Consider the following 21,022-nt stretch of genomic DNA (forward strand, 5'->3'; position numbering starts at 1 on the left):
GCACGATGCGGCCACCTAGAAGAGCGATTAATGCGCCATAGTTGGCGAGTATCTGTGATTCTGGTAAGGGCGCAAGGCTAGTGATATGAGGACATGAAGTTACCAGAACACTGCGACTGCTCTTAGAAAGATAGATGGCCACGGAGTAAAAGTTGCTGTGATTCCTGAGGGCATTTGTGATTGTTGCAGAAATTGCTAAGGTGGATATGAGAGAGTACAGAAGAACTCTGTGTGCGACCAAGGACGATGCCAAAGGCCGCACCCGTTGGCGAAACACGTCGTTCAAGGGCATTCGCTCAAGCTTCAAGACGTCCGGATGCACTGCTATCGCTAATAGGCGCTCAGGTAACACCAAGCCAACGTGTCATTCCCACGGGCGTGTTATGTCAGATTACTACGGCTGGCACTATCGGGTTTACTAACGTACCAGCAAAGGCTTGGTGCAACCACTCATGTCTCTATTCTTCAAGGGCCCCGTTCACCGCTCACAATCATGAAAGAGTTTCGAATGCATGGGACACTCACCATTGGTACCACACCATATTCTGAATCGGAAAACCTCCCACTTACATGATCAAATGGTTCTTCCCATTAGAACACATAAACAAGCGCCCTCATAGGCGCGCTGTAAAAGATCTAACGATTTAGGATGGATGTAAATATCCGCCTTTACAGAACCTTCGATCAAAAAAAAAAACGTGTCGGCAGATATAAAAGACCACAGCTCTTGCCAGTAATTTTCTACTACTACTGCCATAGTTTCAGGTGCGCGTCTCTCTACCTCGTCTACCGTCCACTCTCTGAACAGTCCCTTGACAGGCTCGTGAGAATGTCTGACTTGCGCAAGAGGCAAAGCTCAGAGGGGAAAGTTTCTCAGACCAACGGAAAGGTTGAACACGTCCAGAAAAAGGCGCCGACGCCCTCCCCCACCTCCTTTCGACTCCGTGCTTTCCTTCTGCTAGGCTCTTGCGCACTGTCTGCCGCATGGTTCATCCATAACTCGGGAACAACGGTCTTACCCGAAGCGTATGCTCTTTGTTCACGTGAGGCTTCTGGTATCTACACTGTCGATGACGCGAATTCTGTCGTCCAATGTATGGTGGTGAGTGATTCGCACATCATGGATACGGGCTCCTTGGGTGAGTCGCTTGACATAATTATACGCACTGCAATAACTTGGAATTATGACGTCAGAGGACATAAAGAGTCGTTGGGGCATCCTTAATGCGTCTAGTTCACCTTTGCATATTCGGTACATCAAAGATGGATCTATCGTCTTACCCGGCTTAAGTGGTGGGTTGACGAAACGTCTCGTACCAATCAGGAGCATTTTTAATATGAACATTTAGATTCCCATGCTCATATTCTGGAGTATGGTGCCAGTCGCCAGCTCTCACTGGAAGGAGGCAAAACCATCAAAGGTTTGATTCGTGGCGGCTTCATCTGTGTTCGCTCTTTGATAGCATAAAATAACAGATACTGTTGCTCTTGTCAAGAGGTACATCCTGGAAAACGCTGATGTGCAAAAGGACAGGTCCAGAGTCATCGAAGGCTGGGGTTGGGATCACACGTCTTGGCCCGTCGAACAATGGCCACACATGGTACGGTGCAAGCATGACTATTAGGGATTTTTCATTCTTATCAAGCTACAATAACAGGATGACTTTGAGAAGGACCCCATTGTCAGAGGACGTTCCATCATTCTACAGAGCAAAGATGGTCATGCACTCTGGATTTCCCCTCACGTTCTCAACACTAGCTTGCCTTTTCCCAATGAAGTAGAAGGAGGTGTGATTGTCCGCGATGAATTTAGAAACCCGACTGGTTTGCATTATAGCAAATTCTCTGACACGCTTCTGATGCCGAGAAACAGGTGTTTTACTCGACAATGCACAAGAATTGATCCAAAAACCACCACTAACTGAAGATGATCTCCTTAAACGCTTTGCAGCCACGGTCAAGGATGCCCTCGCAAATGGTCTCACTTCGGTCCACGATGCAGGTCTCAACCCTCTTTCGCTTGCTTTCTTTAAAAGGTATGTTCTGAGTCTCACGTGGGCACTTTATGCTACTTATTACAATGCAGACAAGTTGCGGCAGGGAACATGCCTGTGAGTACTTGTTAATCGAACCTCCAAGTGACTTCTGATGGCGAATAGATTCGTATTTATGGCATGACGTTTTTTGAAGAAAACGGTCCATACTGGGGGAATTTGTCCAAACCTATCATTGGAGCTAGCAATGGCCGTTTCAGCGCGCGCAGTGTGAAAATTTTCGCGGATGGCAAGTTTTACTTATATATCTTGTTTCTTGAATAGCCTATGACGATCTTTCGCAGGAGCTTTGCGATCGGGCGGCGCTGCGGTAATTCCCTTCCCTGATCTTTTCCCAACGTCTCACTTAATCAGCATTTGCAGTTGTTCGAACCTTATCACGATAACCCAGAGACTAATGGGTTTATGCGATTGGATCCTGCGGTCTTGTATGACGTTATCCCTCGGTTTTTAAGCGATGGTTGGCAAGTTGTGAGTAAAGATGCGCTATTGCTGCTTCGATCAGGAGTTAAGATAAGGTCTTGGTACAGAATGTCCACGCTATCGGAGACCGCGCAAATTCCATCGTCTTGGATGCCTTTGAATCTACCCTAAAGAATGTCAATGTTACTGCTTTAAGACCGCGTTTAGAACATGCTCAAATATTGACGGAAGCTGATATGGCCCGTGTCGGAAAACTCGGAGGTATGGAACGATTTTTCTTCTTTCAAAACTGAATAGACTGACATTGGACAATTTATCGTAGTAATTGCCAGCATCCAGCCCACACATGCGTAAGTTATTTTCTTTACATATTAATATCGTGTTCTCTGGGTATTGACAACGTGATACGATGCAGTATCAGCGATATGTGGTATGCCGAGGATCGTCTTGTGAGTATATCAAAACTTGTTACATAGTAGGCGCCAAATTTCCCCCCTTATCTCAATCTTAGGGACCTGAACGTGTGAAAGGGCTTTACGCCTTCCGATCGTTGATCAATCATGGTGCAAGGCTTGCATTGGGCTCAGACTTCCCTGTCGAGGACATGAATCCACTTTCTGGGTTCTATTCCGCTGTGACAAGGTTATCATTTGATGGGCGCTCTCCTCATGGTACTGCAGGCTGGTGAGTGTGGAGTCAAATTACGTCTTATACACTTATACAGCAACTCAAACTTCCCTCTAGGTTCCCAGATCAAAGGCTGACTCGTCAAGAAGCGCTGAGGGGTAAGCTCCGAGTATCCTTTTCTGGAAGATATGCTCACGCCATTTCAGGTATGACGATCGACGCAGCATATGCATCTTTCACCGACAGCGAAGTCGGTTCTTTGGTTCCGGGGAAGCGTGCCGACTATGTGGTTCTGTCACAGGATATCATGACTGTCCCAGTAGGACAGATCCTCGACACGAAAGTCTTTGCGACTGCCATCGACGGTCGACCTGTGTTCGGTGAAATCTAAAGTGACCAGGAGGTGTAGAGCTTCGCAATTACTATTTTTGTCTGACCATATGCGTGCTATTGTCTGAATTGTGTTTTATGCTGTTGTGCTTTAGTATATGCTTCTTCTTTCACGCTTCTTTCTGCTTTTTTCTTTTGAATTCTTTCTGGTGCCATATCCATATCGGGGGAGGGGCGGGGACTAGCGTGCTCATAGTAGGCGTACACTAGTATTAGTTTAGTTCCATTCCCTTCATCGTTTTTGGTGCCGTATCCAATTCGGGGGAGGGACGGGGACTAGCGTGCTCATAGCAGGCGTTCACTAATATTAGTTTAGTTCCATCCACTTCATCGGTCTAAGTGTAGGTGTGCAATGTATAAATGTATTGTTATCGTATTGTTCAATCTTAGGAGGTATCAGTTGACTGTGGGTTAAGTAATGGTACACCGCGGGCATGAACAGCCATGTCGGGAGCTCGAGAGGGGTGACTCTCACAAATAGCATAATTTCAGCCTATCCGGCGACCTGGCTAAGCTACTTTATAGATATAGATTTTTATGAAAGGCTGAAATTTTGTCAATTTTAGAGGGATGGTTTGTACCCAGTTTTGACGAGTTTGAGACTGACATGTTGCTGGTTCTTTAAAAACTAGGCTGAATTTATGTTGTTTGTGTGTGAGACGTATCCATCGGCATCCTCCGGCAATACGACGACGCGCTTGATATTATTAGTCGCGTCCTGTCGCGTCGACCACCACTACTTACGTCTTGTATTTCTTTGTCGGTTCGCAACTTCTGGCAGAGTCGTCGCGCGGCAGCTAGCTCCGTCTTTCCACTACTGTCGTTTGACTGTCACGAGGCATATCATTCAAGTGCATATATGCCAGCAAATATGTCGTCAGCGGCAGGAGAAAAACGCAAGTTTGAACAAGAATCATCCAGCAGAAAAAGAATCGCCTTGGATAAAGGCAGCCAATTAAATTCGCCAGCACGTCAAAGTGGTGTAGATTTCAGTAATTCTGAAGGAATTAGCAATAAAGGACCAGAATATTGGATGATACAATGGAGAGCACCCCAGTACAAAAAGCACAAAACTTGGGATGGGGATGCTGTGCTGGTACTGAACGGCATAAAGGGCACACTGTACGACTTGGAAGGCAAATTGTATGCGTTAATTTGCTTTACAAACGAAAGTCATTGATCGGCTCTGTCATAGCATGGGTGCTGGTAGCCTGAATGCCCCAAAAGCTGTGGAGGGAGGAGAATACACTTTGGGTGGGAAAGAAATTGGGATAGACCATGCCATATCTCGAGCGGACTACTTCTCAGGGTCATGCTTTGGTCGGGGAGCTGTCATATCGTCGATACAGCCCCAACCGAGCTCGTCTAAACCTTCCAAACAGTTTACACCATTAAAGCCTGGTGGGTTGGGTACTCCGTATAAAACACCACTCGTTGGCAAGAAAGGTATACCTCTCCATCCTGTTGATCTTGTCTCTACAAAGTCAAGTTCCACGAAAACTCAAGGCCAGAGCTCACACTGGACAGCCAACTGGTAAGTGTTGCTACTCAACTAGAGTGGTCGTACTCATATTTTAAGGCGTAAACCCCAAGCCAAGAAACACAAGACGTGGGATGGTGATGCATTTGTTAGCTTTGCAGGCGAGAAGTTGACTGTAATATCTGACCGCGGAAAAATGTAAGAATGTTTCCTCTCTTATTTCACCACAAATATCTTACCTGGGCTCCAGCCTTGGCCATAGGGATTGGGACGGTCTCCCGTTATACAGTGGTTATAGCTTCAGGGCAGGTGGGAAAGAGATCGAGCTTGATTCTCAAGTAAATGCTTCGCAGATGCCTGCCATTACCGGAACTATGGTGACTGAAGCCGAACACGACGTTCCGGAAAGTTCACAACTTTCATCAAATCCTGCCTTCTCATTTCGGGTAGCGAATACGACCGTGAAAAATGAAAATGAATCAGACGACATTGCCAATGTGGAGCCCTCAAAAGGCTTCGTGCCTCCCACGTCATTCTATGGGCAGGCGCCAAAGAAGTTGAAACTGCAAGGGCCGTTGTATGTGGAATTTGTCCTATCAATGTTCTCCTTATGAATTCAATATTGCAGGCATGACCCTGAAGTTGAGGGTGCTATAGTTATGAAAGCTCCAACCAAAGAGCACTCGAACAAGTATAATAAAAAGTTCATTAACATCGCGGTCGAGTGCCTTAACTATGTAGCTGAAAATACATTCGCTTCACAGGAATCTACCCATTGTCCCGGTAGTACTAGATCCTATCATCGCGCGATACCTGAGACCCCATCAAGTAGAAGGTGCTTCCGTTTTGAAATTGACTAAAGTTTCATGATAACATTTTGCAACAGGCGTTAGGTTCCTCTACGATTGCGTCATGGGATTGCGGAAACATGAAGGCCAAGGATGTATTCTTGCTGACGAAATGTTCGTGTTCTTTGCTTGGTCCGCTCTTTCCACGCTGATCCAATTGCAGGGGGTTAGGAAAGACGCTACAGGTATACTTCGCTTTTCATGCGGCCGAGAATTTTCCCTGAGGTACATGTTCAACAGACGATTATGCTTGTGTGGACTCTTCTGAGTGAGGAGATATCTTACTTTTTACGCATGGGTCCTGATAGAAATATATTGTCAAGAACAAAATCCATATGCGGGTGTTGGGCCTGTTATCGGCAAGGCTTTGATCGTCTGCCCAGTTTCTTTAGTCAATGTCAGTCCATCTCTGACATACGATGTTTATATGCTCGTGTTTATATGCTGATGTTTGCATGACTCGAAAACCCAGAACTGGCGTGCTGAGTTTCATAAATGGTCAGTATACTCCTTGGCCTGCTTGTTTTGTAACACATGAACAGCGATGGTACAGGCTTGGTAGGGATCGCGTAGGCGTCTTTACAGGGGACAAAGATAAGGCGGTCATCAAACAATTTATCAATTCGTGCGTCAAATTACTACTTTGGCTTTCGCCGATAAAAAACCGAAGGGCGCATTACAGGAGAATTCACCAGGTATTGATTATTGGATACGAGCGTTTGCGGACGGTCATGTATGTGATTAGTATTTCCTTTACTGTAAATACTGAACTAGCCGCAGTGCTGACCTGGCTTACTGCAAGTACGTGACTTTCATTGAGCAACTTTTGTCATCCACTGAAGCAATTTCAGCCCACCCATTGGACTTATTATATGCGATGAAGGTAAATAAATTCAATTCATGAATAATGTAACCAGCGGTCTTTCATAACTACGTAGGACATCGATTAAAGTCCGCCAACAATAAGACGTCAACTATGTTCAGAGCCCTTCGAACGCCGCGACGGATTATTCTCTCCGGGACTCCAATACAAAACGATCTGAGCGAATTTCATGCCATGGTGAGATTTATTTTCTCCTCGGAATTCTTTTTACTAGACAAGGCGCAGGCAGATTTCTGCAATCCTGGACTCCTCGGTAAGTGGCTTTAGGATACCGTAGAGCGGATAATAGACCGCGGGATTATCCATGTAGACGATTATACAACGTTCCGTCGGGTCTATGAGGTGCCAATCCTCAGAAGCCGTGCTCCTGACTGCACGGATAAGGACACTGAAATCGGAGAAGCTCGCTCTTCACAGGTGTGTAGTTATCATCATATGTATATCACTTGGTATGAGCATGTACTGGTCAACAGCTGTCTACCATTGCGAAGAGCTTTGTTCTGAGGCGTGAAGCTACAATTCTTAAGAATTACCTTCCACCTAAACGTAAGTTGTATCCGCCTGTCTCCCCACTCTGCTAGTAACTTTGTATCACAGATGAATATGTCGTCTTCGTGACGCCCACGCGGTTACAGCTCTCCATCTTCTCTACCATCCTTAACGCGGACAAGTTGGACAATATTATACAGAGCTCAACAGCCGAATCACTTGCCTTGATCAATGTACTAACGAAAGTTAGTAATAGCCCCATACTGCTGAAGGCCACAGCCGACAAGGCAAAGGCATTGGGAAATAATTCATTCAAACAACGTGGAATCGAAGAGGCATTGAAGTTACTTCCTGGGCACGCACAAATAGAAGACTTCTCCCTTAGTGGTGAGTCACTTTATCTCTTCATTAAGTTGGTCCTCAGACCATTCCATGAGGAAAACTGTCGGCGTTGTCAAACCTCCTTAAGACCATTCGAGAGGTGCGTATTATCTTTTTGGTAAGCCAGACATGGGATGATGGTTGTTTTCAGTATACGGACGAAAAATGTATAATTGTTTCTCATTACACTTCTACCCTGAATATCATCGAAGCGTTCTGTATGAAGAAATCATATACATACTTTCGTCTTGACGGGTAAATACAGTTCGTCCTATGGCAGATTTATCTCTTATCTCCAAACCAGACAAACGCCTGCAGCCAAGAGGCAGGAATATGTGAACATATTCAACAAATCATCTCAATACAGTCGTTGTGAGTAATCATCTTGGATCTCGCCTGTGTACTGATGAGATAAACGATCCATATAAATTCAGTCCTATTTCTGCTAAGCTCCAAAGCCGGTGGTGTCGGGCTCAACTTGATCGGTGCTTCAAGGTTATGCTTGATTGATTCAGATTGGAATCCGAGGTGATTCAACTTATCTATTCTTCCGAACTTGACATCGATTATCCGTGCCCAGTCATGATCTGCAATCTATGGCAAGGATACATCGGTATGTTCCAGGGGACTTATGATGGGCCGTATCTCATGATGTATTTTGTGATGCGGGGTATCACAGTGATGGTCAAAAGCGCCCAGTTTTCATCTACCGATTCCTCACGGCAGGTACTATCGATGGCGAGTATTCTTCGGCAATTAGTGTGGTTCATACAACTTAATGATTCCATACTTCTAGAAAAAATCTATCAGCGCCAGGTGACTAAGATCGGGCTGAGTAATTGTAAGTAGCTAGGCTATCGTTATTTGCTTGACGCTCATAAAATGGCATATGACAGCTCTCATGGGTTCTGTATGTATTTGGTACAAAGCATGCGTCGTGTTCAGCTGAAGTATATTAATCTACAGGGAACTTCAGGGTCCAAATCAGACTCATTTTCTCGAAAAGATGTGAGTCGTGTTACAATCATGTTAGTGGACTATCCTAATAAATATCAGCTTCGAGATATTTTCCGTATTCATCCAAACACAGCTTGTAATACACACGATCTTCTCGAATGTCCATGTGGTACCAGCAACAAAGAGGTTCTCACGGAAGTTAGAAACACGATCGACTGTTCACAAGCTGGCGATCTGGGTGAAGATAGTGGATCCGAAATGGGTTTTGTCACTGCCTCCCAGGTCAAACCAGAGAAGTTGGACAAGATGGATAAGGCGGTGAGGCGTATCTGTAATGACAAATGGGGACTGACTGAAAATGCCCTGCACAGTATCTCAGAAAGAAGAAAGCCGAATTAGCTGCGCTTGGGGAGTGGAAACATGTCAACTGTTTGCGTTCGTTGGCTCGAGATGATATTCGTGATGATATCCTCCGCAGGCTCATCTATACTTTGGAGCCTGAGGACATGGACAAGAACGAAGAATACATAAAGCAACAGACAAGGCTCGATTCGCTCCTCTCAGCTGTTGATATAGATAATGTCACGGCACTGGAGAAGGAAACAGCGGAGCTGACTGTCAGAGATGTCCCGGGGGGAACCGTATCCTTCCTCTTTGAAAAGACTTCGACCTCAAAACTGGACGATGGTGGTGCAGACTTCCAGGAACCCGAGGGGGCAAATGCGTGATTAACAAATGCGGTAGAATTCTCAAAGGTTACGCCTCAACCAGTATTTAGCTTGCATCGGAGTCCAAGGAAGCATGGAATCGTCCGTATCACACGGACAGTCATGTAAGCGTTCTTGATTTACCTTGAAAAAATATGTTTACATCTTGGCTTCTTAGCACATATACTATAGCTATGAGTCTTAGTATAAATAATAATAACTTTTCCCTCATCGTTGTGGCACGTGTATGACTTCTTGACAAAAGTACTTTGGTATGACCTAACAAATGCACGCCCCTGACGGCCCCGTTTTACCCAGGTATCAGAGGATAGCCCTGTGCCCCCTGTGCCTCAGTATCCAGATCGATAACAAGGAGCGATTTCAAGACGCTTCTTTTATGGTGGCGGCTGAGGGTCGGAATGGAAAGTGGATATCGAGATTTCTGATATTCTCATGACAGCTCTGCACTCCGCAAACATTATCAGCGGATGCAGTCACAGCCAACGACAGTACCAGATTCCACTACTGCTGTGTTCACTGCTGACTGCGAGTTTGCTGTGTCGAGCTATTAATTAACCAGACGTGGTGTCACAGTCACAATAACGATGACTGTGACCTTACGCGACGTTACGTAAATGTCGCCTTTGCCAGGCTCAAATCATGGCGATGTAAGTTATATGACATGTATTTTGGCAAAATCGTTTTGACCTTTTTATGTTCGGCCGTCTCTGGCTTTGACCACAACCTCGTTGATATTGAGAGTTTGGAATCAAATTCGGGGAACTTGGACGCGCCTGTAGGGTCGACAACGGTGCAAGTATATAGTATCACTTCTATAAATTAGTAAAGGAGGTGAGAACCCATAGCTGCGCCTCCTATTTTATTGTTTTCAATCATTAGAAGAACTGTCATCACTACTCTAGTTCGTCTTCGATAGAAGAGGGGGGCGAAAAACAAATGTGGGAGTAAAACAGGGAAAAGCTGGACCCGTGGGCCTTATTGAAAGACTGAGGGACCTTGGTGAATGGATTTCTGTCGATTTGGGCCGCATATACAACCGAGCGAGTTCGTTCTAGGCCGTACCGAAGCTGAACTTGGGCGTCCCGATTAAACCGCCGTCATAGGCCCAGAAATGACCGGCATCATCGTTGACGCTTTTGTATTTGGCGCTCCCGTACTATCGTTGGACAATAGGTGCAATTGGTCTGGGGAGAAGTTGAATAACTCACCAGTCGTTGAGCTTTAGACTGTCGGAACTTGACCAGTAGATATAGTTTTTAGTTTTCTAGCTGTCTATGTAGAAAAATAAGCAAGAACTTGAAGCATTGGAGCAGCGGAACAAAACCGAAAAGACGACACATGTTTTGGAATGGTTCTGCAATTTCTGGTCACACTGGGTCACAGCGGCACTCACAGACCAAATCAGGCGGAGCTTACAAGTCAAATTCCGCCAGGTCACACCAAGTCCTGACGCTGGTGGTATGTGCGGTACGTACCGAAGCGGAGCTAGCGGTCCTTGATTGATTATCTTGGTGTGTGATTGCCTGTTTCGGTCGCCTAGTCACGACTCCATCATTGTTTTCGTTTCTCCAGACGCTTTGAGGCCCCAATCAGCTCAGTAAGTATCTGGCATTGTAGGGGTCTACCTATTGACGTTTTCTAGAAAGATATTGCAATATTCCCAGCACGAGATCTGGTCAAATCTGGCCATCTTTCCCTCAAAATTCACACTTCTGGAGTTTAAGAGCATAGTGTCGGGTCTGTCGTTGTTGCTACAGATAAGCTATTCACTAAATTCTTTCACAATTATATTCTCTATACTATATTCTACATCTGACAATTTTCTAGCTACCTGTGCAGTGATCGTTGAGCCTCTGGAGGCCCAAGTGCATATCTCTTACCGGTTGCATCCGGTGTCCAACGATAGTATCAGTCAAAAGGTATGTTCGTAGTCGCCCAAGGAAAACAAACGGGGAGAATTTCAGGGAGCCTAAAACAACAGATAGCGACATAGTGCCTTCTCACGGTCGTCTACTTCCCCTGAAAAGATGAGATCGCAAGACCCCACCGTGAATAACTATATAGGACTAATGGAACTATTTATTCTTCTGGACTGGCTCGTACACCCGCCAACGCGGACGTTTGTTTTTCGTTTTCATTGCCAGATACTAACAATCCTGAACTCCCTCGATTGCGAAGGTGTATCTTTAAACGACGAGGAAGGTCTGGATATTAACGCGCCAGTCAGTCGCTTTGATAGAATTTTCAATCAGATCAGCATGAGTCATACATAGGACTGCCGAAGGTGCCTGTACGGGAACGGATCTCGTCCGCGGTCAACTCCTCAAGCAAAGACCACGCCCCTCGGTGTTCAGCGCCATGGACATTGTTGTCCCCCATAACCACTCGGATGATGCTAGGGGGTGAAATTAAAGGTTCTACCTATCGCAGTCCTACCCAATTCAAACACGGAACATGTAATTGGGCGCCTTATCTGGGACTTCCAATAATATGCCTCCGCTCACAGCGATTCTGATGATGAAACCATTTTCCTATCGCTTGGCAGGAACGAAGTCACATCACATATTTCCATGCTCGATATTAAAGCAACGCAGACAATCAGCGATAGACGATTTGATCTGGAACGCTTTTTTCCCAAGAAAATGGACTCGGTTCAGCTACTGGAAAGGCGCGTTCATAGACCTGGCACAACTCATCTCTAATTTCATTTATTTAATATATGAAGATGTGACCGGTCCTCTCCATCCGTTTGTGTAATTATGTATTGATTGTATATTGCATACTACATCTTATACAGACTTCGACTCTTTTCTTTGCTTAATCGACTCGCTATCCGATTCTGGACGCTTGCATCCTAGCGGATGCGGGTGCACCACGAAACCATACATAAGCAAAAGATCAAGCGAGAGAGATGAATCCAGGGCAGGAATATTTAACAACCCACTAAGTGTTGTGCTCTCAAGCTCCAATGTGGATGAAGATGATACGCTGATTCAAAGGTATCCCCTTCCTCGAGAGCGTTATCATCGCTTTAGTCAGGGCTCGGGCAGCAGTAGATGTCCAGGGAGACATGATTGGAGGACTCCACTATATTATTTGACAGCTAGCTCTGCGTCTGCGTCTGCGTCAACCCACTGCTCAACAAAAAGTCTGATTTTTGAAGCATAGATGAAGCTTTCCAAAATAGTCGAGTAATTTGGAGTTCCTTTGGGTATTATATCAAGATCTTCCCGTACGTCTGAATTGTGAGCTGCGAATCTGGCAGAAGTGAGCGATAGGGTAACTGACCTTAATCTGGTGAGAGACTCAGGACGGTTGCTATGACCCGCGGGATGTAATGCAAGGCTAGGTTGTTACGGCAGCGATATAGCGCAGCAATGAGCTTGAGCAATCGAACTCATACTGTGATACTGTTCTCTAGTATGTCGGCCACATCACCCCCTGAATCAAGCACTTCAGTGGTAAAAATTTATCCCTAGAAGGTTATGGATATTAATGATCCCGAGACAATGACCGCTCAAGTTCCGTGATACATACGAGCTTTGTGCAGGGGTACGCAGACGTTCATCTGTGGGGCGGGTGTGAAGTTGGATATGCAAAGGGAGTATTTAGCTAAATTGCGTTTGCAATATAAATGGGCAGTCCATAGGGAACACGAACTGATTGGCCGTGGAAACTGGGGATCGTCTCCCTCAGCTTCCACCTGTTTTTTTCGGTGAGTGAGAACAGTAACTAGATTGATATTAGAGTTATACTTTATAGATCATTTCGACTGTAACGCAAATTTCGTTGTTTGCTCGGTTTCTAATATAGAGCCAGAGACTCCTTGATGACCGGTAATAATTATCAGGAACTTAATAGATCAATAGACGTACGAGACATATTTTCGATAACCAAGTTTCGTCTCGCTAGGCTGCAATTCAAGAACAGATACGACTTTTGAATGAAGAGCTGTGAGATGAGTAGGACCGAGAGTTCCAGTACCTAGCACAAGTTACACATACCTCAGAGGCCTAATTTGTTCAGCATCACGTACCTTTTTAACCCACCGCGAAAATTACAATTTCCTAGTCCCATTGAGAAAAAGGCGTCAACCAGAATGAGAAAAAACATCGTCTGCATGTGATAGCAAGGAGTGGGGAAGCGCCGGGAGAGCGGAGTAAATTACACCACCTTCCATACACAGCGTGGTGACCGAAGGCAAGTTTACGAGAGCGACTCGGGAGGTGTGATTATAATCGTACTGACTCCTCATAAACACGACACTGCGTGGGCCAGAAAGTCAAAAGAAAATGCATAACCACATTTCTACATGAAAATGACCACCATGGTGTAATAATTTTTGAAGGGATTATCAAGAGGCAGAAGACACGATGACGAATGCATGATACTAATCAGGGTTTAAGTTAGGATGTCGCCATACCTTGACTGTGCCATCAGCACTGGCGGTAATCATTTCACTGGGGTCAGTGGGGTGATGTTCTGTCCATGTTATAACCTTTTCGTGTACCTTTGGCGGAGGATTCGGCTGGAGGATTCCTGCCTGCAAAGTATCATTATTGCTTGGGAGAAATTTAGGAATGAAAAAGAAACTTTACGCACATCAACCAAATCCCATGCCCATATACGCCCATCCTCGTCTCCACACACAACACTTGCTTCACCGTGTCCGAAACACGCACGGCAGCGATATGAGGCGTGTTTGTGGCCAGTAAAGTCATTTAACAGTTTACCAGTGAGCATGTCGAATAGTCGAATGTGCGAATCTAACGTCGTGACAAGTAATGTAGTCCCATCAGCCGTTGGCACTACCGACGTGACAGGCTCTATATTATTCGACAAGAACAAAAGAAGAGAAGCTCAATGAGATTTAAGACAATAAAACCATGCATACATACGACCAATGTAATCAGACCGAAGCTCGCCTTTGCGGAGGTCATAAGTACGGACGTGGCCATCGATGGATCCTGCTATTATAGTAGTGGAGTCGATATGAATGGTTTGTACAGCATCTCGAGCTTCTTCGAGGACTTGAATGGGAGCTCGTGGTTGAGCGCTTTTGGCGTAGCAAACCAAGTGAGCAGATAGCTTGACAACTGCTTGTGCAAACATACCGAAGGTCCCATAGTCTTACTGTAGCATCAAATGAACCTATCGATGACAATATCAATCGTGCTAGCTAAGCATGCCAACAGTTCAACGACAACTAAACTAACCGCTAGCAAGGACAGACGCGTCTGCATTGAACTCGACGACGTGTACTTTGCCCATATGACCAGAAAGTCTCCTCGTCGTTACCCCTGACGCGACGTCCCATAAAAATACTGAGCGGTCTCCGCCAGAAGATGCAAATTTAGCATTGTCATGGCTCCTGTGATACCACAAGAATCAAACGTAAGGAATTAGTTCACGTCCTTACTTATGGTTACATTTTGCATGTCACCCGGGGAGATCCTAGGCGCATATACGCACACAGTTATCGAGAGAACTTCGTATCCGTGCGCTTGGAAAACTTTGATTTGTGTACCCAGCTGTGGGTTCCATAGCCGAACGGTGCGGTCCTGTCCTCCACTGAGGACGTATTTTGAGGTTCCTTTGGCATATCGTACAACGTGAACAGGTCCCCGATGACCGTCGAGCGTTGTGTGGAGGTTACGAGCGAGAGATTGGGGACCTCGAGAAGGGGCCATTATATGTGAGCGATAGAGACGAGGCGGAGCTGAACACGGAGTACCGCAAGGTGACCGGGGCATGTGCGTTTCCACGCCATCGTACTTTTATGCGATTAATTGTGCAAACCTCGCAAATATAGGACATTATCACCTTATATAGTGTATTACCATGTAATTCCTACATAGTTGAACGTAGGAAATAGATATATTTGGCTATATACCCACATTTATGGCCGATGCCGGTCCGGACGGGGGAAGCCTGTGGTCCCCCCGTTATCTCTTTACTGTAACCACCATGTCCAAGCATCGTCTTCCGTCTGCACCAGTCCCTCCGCTCAAACGAGCTCATTTTCTACAGCCCTCGTCGTCATCTTCAGCACCGGTCTCGACAACGTTTGACGATGCCTTCTACGACGAACTCATACTATCCATATTCTCATTTCTAGGCAGCACGGACCTGTGCGCGATCCAGGCAACAAATAGCAATTGGGCGAGGCTTGCGAGCGATAATCAGGTACATACTTGATTCATTTTTTTTTTACGCAAGCAGCAGAATGTTGAACTTACCGGATTATTGTTCTCTATATCAATACCCCCTCTACTGCACCATGCACTGCACCATGCTGGATACAAACATTTGCATAAAATTGCGATATTGTCACGGCGTCGGCTTTCACACAGCTATGGAAAGCTTTGTACCTTCGAGACTACGGGCGCCCCAGACTGAGAGGTGGTAGAGGTTTTGTTGGCCGTGCAGACGGGAGAGAAGTCAAGCCTTTACCTGGAAGAGCAAAACCCGACAATCTGAAAGACTGGAAATGGATGTACCGTATAAGCTCTAACTGGAGAAGTGGTTTGTCCTTCTTCTCTTGCCATTCGGTATAATCTCATGTCGAAATTAGGTCGCTGCTCTGTCGAAAACATGAACACTCCAGTCGACTTGGCCCTGTCGCAAACATCAGAAGTACCCCGATCTTTGCCTAGGACCCGAACAGACAAAACACACGTACTACTAGCAGGAAGTCTGACTATCGTAGCTCAGTCCGACAGCTGCCTTCGACCGTCATTATATGTTCATGGCGGAGCAGTCGCTACCCACAAACTAGTCTGCAGATCCACATTTCACAACACCCTCACCAGAATCACAGCTCTCGCACTCGACCAATCTCCCCCAAATAAACCCTGTCAACCTTCCCTCCGCCCCTCTCACCACATCCGCCTTGTCGCCTTGCTCTCCACCGGCGAGTTTAGTGTCTTCAACCTAGATTACACCACGCCCTCCTCTAACTCTTCTCCAAAGCTCGCATACGTCCCATCCAGCACTACCCGTTCCCTCAGCGCACCGATAACACACGCAGCCTACCACCACCCCGTTCTCGTCACACTCTCCGATTCGTTCGTGCTAACCATTTATGATCTCAGCAATGACAGTGTCTCACTCGTGCAAACACTCACGTCGTTCACGAGCCATCCACCCAGTTCGTTGGTACTATCCGCCATGCCTACTTTAGGAACGTATAAACTCGTACTTGCGTACGCAGTACCAGTCTACCCCGCCCACTGGAGCGTTGGTGCTACCGAACTTATAATATCGCACTCTAACACTATGTCACCAAGTTCGTCACACCCGTTTGACTCCACCACGTCAGGGCTTACAGCACCGTCTGGTCCCCTGGAGGTCAGCACAACTCGGACCGCGCGGGCTTTTGACGTTCCACAAGGTTGGATCGACGAGCGAAAGCTTGAAACGATCCGTGAGCAGTGGGGTCGCAAGGTGACACAAGTCGCAGACACACAGACAGACGGAAAATGGGTTGTACTCGCACCAGGAGATACACCCCATACCTCCCCGCCTTCTTCGTCTAGCAACCCTCATACAAGCCCGCAACCCACAGCTCACTCCACTATTGCCACAGCACATCACTCTCCAACACATCTTCAACTCTACCGCTTACATCTCCCCTCGTCTAGTGGCGTTTCACATACACCCAAGCTATCTTTTGTGCGCACGCTGCACGGTCCCATAGGACCTGTCAGTGCTCTCGCCCTCGCAGATGGGAGATGTGTGAGCCTTGGTGTAAACGGAGGCATCTGGGTTTGGGATCTTGAAGGATCTGATACTGGAGGAGCAGTGGTTGCTTCCCCTATCAGTCTCAATATGGAGGAATCAGAGCTAGTTGAGAAAGGGACGGTAGTATTTGATGAACGAAGGATAGTTAGTGCTGGTGTGAGAGGTGTCGAGCTTCGGAGATTCGATGTATGAGAAGTACATATCATACTTCCTATTTACCTCGGACGTTTGTAGGTACAGAGATTAGACAGAACACTGATACTATACTACTGTACTAACCAGGTTTTGGGATATCGATACTTTTCAGTAATCTCGTGCGGCTTTACTCGAGCACGTTACTCCAGAGCTTCTGCAATGACAAAGTTAAAGGTAGGGCCTTGAGGTCTTTATTGGCCGTCTTCCATAACTTGTACGAGGGTCCGGGTCCTTGGAGCAGGGACACGCCATATTAGACCGATATTACAGTGAGCTCGACCGCTCCCTTCCATTACTCAAATTCCGACATATCGAAATTATAAACAAAATGCTATATGACAAAAATGGTGATCATTGACCGTGGACATGTATGTTAACATGTAAAAACTCGCCTTGTACAGACTCATCACTTTGACTACCCATGCTTCGAGGTGATATATCTTTTTGTTGCCTATTCTCATGCGTCCCTCCTGAATGCGTTTTGTTGTTTAGCACTAAGGTAGCGACATGCTGAAAACGTACATAGAACGCAGCCCAGTGCATAATATCAGCTTTTAAGCTCTCGTCCACTCTTTCCACAACTCTTTCCGCCACCGTCTTCAAGTTGGTTCGTAGCGGAAATCCCCGCTCAGAAAAAACCAACCTCATGAAAGAAGGTATGGAGTGCTCACCTTCAGAACAATAGTAGGAGGTATACAGTGGCTCAGCAACTCGTAGAACTTGGCTCGCACTTCCATTACCCGAGCAGGGGACTGTTCTTGCACGATCAGATCAGCGACCTTATGACAATATGTTTCCCAGTCGGGCTTGGCTATCGCGAGGGAGCCTGAGAGATCTGGACTGTTGTGCATAATATCTGGGTGAACGGTGTTTAGTTGGGTACGTGAAAAGAACTTACGATTGCATCTTGAGGGCTTCGAACACGAGCAGGGCTTTTCGTAGGTTGCCTCCTGAATCGTCAACAATCTGTTTAGATGCATCGTCCGGAAGATCAAATTTGAGTTTCTTCGCGACGTGGTGTAATACAGTTTGCATCTAAAAAAGTAAATAAAATTAAAAAAGTGTCCACGGAATTCGAAGTGCATTGAAGTGAAACTTGGAACAGACTTCTTCAGGGGTGGGCGCGGCCACTCGCATCAGCAGACACCGACTTTTTATGGGGGCGATTAGTCTGCTCGTGCTGTTGGCACATAGTATGATCCGCATATTGGACATGTACTTTTCCATGGTACGACGAAGTGCGGCTTGTGCATCTCGAGAAAGTGAGTCTGCTTCATTGATAACGACCACTGTTGGAGTTGTATAATCGTATGATAAGACGGGACTATTCACAATTGAAAAAGGAAGAAGAGGTTTGAAGTCACCTTTAAATCTTTGTTTTGCGTTTAGATCAACTTGCTGGGTCTGTGCTATTTCTTTGAGCAGTTCTTGTATGACCACTCTGTCATAGTTTCCAGCTTCACTGTATTTTGAGCGAGTGGTTTTTAATAAAAAATGTATGATTTGACACGAATGCACACCTTGGAGTAATCTCGATGTGGTAGTTGCTCTGAACAATATTTATCTCCAGTTTCCGTTTTGACGGTGATAGAAACACTCGTTGATCGATTTTCAGCTACTTGACCGTTTACCGTAGTCTCTGGGGAGCAGAAAGGTAGCCCACTCACCCTTTCGACGCCACTTCCAAACAATTGTCTCAGAGTACAGCTTATGCGGGTCTTTTTTCCTGCTCCTGAAGGGCCGTAGAATAACATGTGGGGAAAATCGCCAGAAGCGGCCTATGAGTAAGTAAGCTAGACTTCAGAATATGCAGGACTCTTTTGATTGTGGTAAATACTTACTAGCGACTTGAGCCGGGCGGATAGACCTTCATGGTAATGCAAGTCGTCCAGTGTTTTTGGACGGAACTAGAAAATAGTTAATGTGGACACCGAACGACAGCTGCAAAACATACTTTGTCAACCCAGAGAGACATTGCACAAAATAAGGACGATATTTAGAGCCTGTGATGCAGAATCACGGTTGCAGGGCCTGTGGTGGTAAATGCTAGAATCCTTGAAAGGTCATTGACGCGTCGGAGGGAGCGACGTGACCATGTGACGATAACGTGACCTCACGCGTTCTCGTGACTGAATTCAGCATTCAAGTCTTATGACTTGCTTATCTTTCTTTAGCGACCAAGAACACGAGAATGATAGTGATACGCCCAAACGCATTCATATCAATATGCCATGGCCGTCGCTGCCACACCTGCCATGCATGAGAACTATGTTCTTATCGTTGCCAAACCAGGCATACAATTCTAATGCAAGCATTCGAATTCCCAGCCAAGGTTCGCTGCACCTCCGCTTATATCTTCGCTATCCTTATCTTAACGTCCATAGCGCTTTCAGCATCCATCCTCACCGCCTCATCCGAATTCTAGCTTCGTAATGCCACTCTGGTCCGACCTCGTAGCCGACAAACGAAAACGCCAACAAGAACTCATCCCCAAAGAATGGCTCATTACCTCGCCTCCTGACTCGGTCCTCAATGTGACTTCTTATCCGGAAAAATGTGGCCTGCTAACCACTCACGAGCTCGAGATAACCAACGCAACTATCGATGTCCTACTCCCAAAGCTAGCCAGTGGCCAATGGTCAGCTGTCGCAGTCACTACAGCATTCTCCAAGAGGGCTATCATCGCTCACCAACTCGTGAGTTTGACCCTTTTTTGCGTTTCGTCCTATCCGACAGCGCTAATTTGACATTTAGGTAAACTGCCTTACTGAGATTTTCATCGACCGCGCCCTTGTTCGTGCTGCAGAGCTCGATGAGCATCTCAAGAAAACTGGTACACCAGTTGGGCCTCTCCATGGGCTGCCAATCTCACTCAAGGATCAACTTTCTATCGAAGGCTTGGAGACAGTCATGGGTAAGCTTATATAGACTATCAATTAATAGTCTACTGTACGCATTTCTTTACTTTAGGATACGCGTCCTGGGTAGGTAAATATGCTGACAAGAATGCTGTCCTCGTCGATATCCTCTTGGAAGCCGGCGCAGTTCTGTACGTGCGAACGAACGTACCCCAGACGCTCATGGTGAGTCATCAAATCAACTACCGCAACCGGAAACTTCAACCCATAACGTATTGCAGTTTCCTGAAACATGTAATCATGTCTTTGGAAGGACTACAAACCCGTATAACCGCTCATTGACATCGGGAGGGTCATCTGGAGGTGAAGGAGCTCTCATCGCGCTCAAGGGAAGTCCCCTCGGTGTGGGCTCTGATATCGGAGGGTACGTATTGTACCATCATAGCACCATATCATTATATCACCTATCCTTACCTTCATATTTCCCTAGTTCTGTTCGTATCCCCTCTGCACTCTGTGGCCTTTACGGCCTTCGTCCCTCCTACGGCCGCATTCCCTATTCTGGTGCACTGAACTCTCTCGAGGGCCAAGACTCCCTCCCTTCCGTGCTCGGGCCCATCACCACCAGCCTCGCAGGTCTTAAAGCTTTCACCAAAGCCGTTGTCGAGCTGAAGCCATGGTTCAAAGACCCTCTCGCGGCGCGGAAAAAGTGGGACGAGGATGAATATGAGCTCGCTGACCACGGACGGGGAAAGGGTCTATGTTTTGCTATCATGTGGCATGATGGAACTGTCGTCCCACACCCGCCGATAACGCGAAGTTTAGAGTTGGTAAAGGCAGCCCTTCTGAAAGCGGGGCATAAAGGTAAATATCCCTGTTCTTTCTCTTTATTATTCGCAAAAGCGTCACGACTAACGTTGACTAATGCGTAGTGATCAACTGGAAACCACTCAAACACAAGGAACT

The 21,022-nt window shown here is 46.3% G+C and overlaps 6 protein-coding genes across 6 annotated transcripts; 4 read left to right on the top strand and 2 right to left on the bottom strand.

The window, feature by feature from the left end:
* Positions 1-875: 875 nt before the first annotated feature.
* Positions 876-3,612, top strand: SERLADRAFT_464765 (uncharacterized protein; the record flags this gene model as incomplete). Its single annotated transcript, XM_007317158.1, has 16 exons — positions 876-1,139; positions 1,195-1,293; positions 1,350-1,421; positions 1,477-1,601; positions 1,659-1,824; positions 1,874-2,036; positions 2,087-2,111; positions 2,160-2,283; positions 2,339-2,364; positions 2,418-2,525; positions 2,585-2,738; positions 2,800-2,827; positions 2,893-2,926; positions 2,989-3,161; positions 3,222-3,262; positions 3,311-3,612. The coding sequence occupies 16 exons, from the start codon at positions 1,097-1,099 to the stop codon at positions 3,493-3,495; spliced, it is 1,566 nt and encodes a 521-aa protein (XP_007317220.1).
* A 753-nt stretch (positions 3,613-4,365) lies between these two features.
* On the top strand, positions 4,366-9,260 carry SERLADRAFT_436866 (uncharacterized protein; the record flags this gene model as incomplete). The annotated part of the gene is made up of 29 exons (XM_007317159.1): positions 4,366-4,637; positions 4,690-5,028; positions 5,074-5,172; positions 5,225-5,551; positions 5,603-5,677; positions 5,739-5,809; positions 5,861-5,936; positions 5,986-6,007; positions 6,063-6,090; positions 6,146-6,219; positions 6,295-6,320; positions 6,376-6,555; positions 6,603-6,623; positions 6,674-6,705; positions 6,761-6,958; positions 7,016-7,122; positions 7,179-7,251; positions 7,303-7,581; positions 7,632-7,675; positions 7,727-7,830; positions 7,880-7,947; positions 8,010-8,103; positions 8,156-8,188; positions 8,255-8,301; positions 8,372-8,416; positions 8,472-8,485; positions 8,542-8,583; positions 8,632-8,850; positions 8,904-9,260. 29 exons carry the CDS (start codon positions 4,366-4,368, stop codon positions 9,258-9,260), a joined length of 3,366 nt encoding a protein of 1,121 aa, XP_007317221.1.
* Positions 9,261-9,921: 661 nt separating this feature from the next.
* On the top strand, positions 9,922-11,641 carry SERLADRAFT_414821 (uncharacterized protein; the record flags this gene model as incomplete). Its single annotated transcript, XM_007317160.1, has 9 exons — positions 9,922-10,056; positions 10,163-10,304; positions 10,364-10,398; positions 10,541-10,727; positions 10,833-10,857; positions 10,907-10,997; positions 11,088-11,179; positions 11,405-11,482; positions 11,534-11,641. 6 exons carry the CDS (start codon positions 9,922-9,924, stop codon positions 10,989-10,991), a joined length of 609 nt encoding a protein of 202 aa, XP_007317222.1.
* A 1,887-nt stretch (positions 11,642-13,528) lies between these two features.
* Positions 13,529-15,011, bottom strand: SERLADRAFT_464773 (uncharacterized protein; the record flags this gene model as incomplete). Its single annotated transcript, XM_007317161.1, has 6 exons — positions 13,529-13,803; positions 13,863-14,086; positions 14,159-14,316; positions 14,375-14,411; positions 14,477-14,631; positions 14,733-15,011. The coding sequence occupies 6 exons, from the start codon at positions 14,948-14,950 to the stop codon at positions 13,651-13,653; spliced, it is 945 nt and encodes a 314-aa protein (XP_007317223.1).
* Positions 15,012-15,227: 216 nt separating this feature from the next.
* Positions 15,228-17,195, top strand: SERLADRAFT_436868 (uncharacterized protein; the record flags this gene model as incomplete). Its single annotated transcript, XM_007317162.1, has 3 exons — positions 15,228-15,446; positions 15,614-15,785; positions 15,835-17,195. The coding sequence occupies 3 exons, from the start codon at positions 15,228-15,230 to the stop codon at positions 17,193-17,195; spliced, it is 1,752 nt and encodes a 583-aa protein (XP_007317224.1).
* A 295-nt stretch (positions 17,196-17,490) lies between these two features.
* SERLADRAFT_368530 (uncharacterized protein) lies at positions 17,491-19,173 on the bottom strand (the record flags this gene model as incomplete). Its single annotated transcript, XM_007317163.1, has 11 exons — positions 17,491-17,529; positions 17,591-17,668; positions 17,721-17,795; positions 17,870-18,038; positions 18,097-18,233; positions 18,306-18,487; positions 18,563-18,660; positions 18,719-18,813; positions 18,866-18,976; positions 19,040-19,105; positions 19,153-19,173. 11 exons carry the CDS (start codon positions 19,171-19,173, stop codon positions 17,491-17,493), a joined length of 1,071 nt encoding a protein of 356 aa, XP_007317225.1.
* Positions 19,174-21,022: the final 1,849 nt, after the last annotated feature.

The sequence above is a fragment of the Serpula lacrymans genome (genome assembly GCF_000218685.1).
Source record: "Serpula lacrymans var. lacrymans S7.9 unplaced genomic scaffold SERLAscaffold_6, whole genome shotgun sequence".
In the NCBI taxonomy this organism is placed as follows: domain Eukaryota; kingdom Fungi; phylum Basidiomycota; class Agaricomycetes; order Boletales; family Serpulaceae; genus Serpula; species Serpula lacrymans.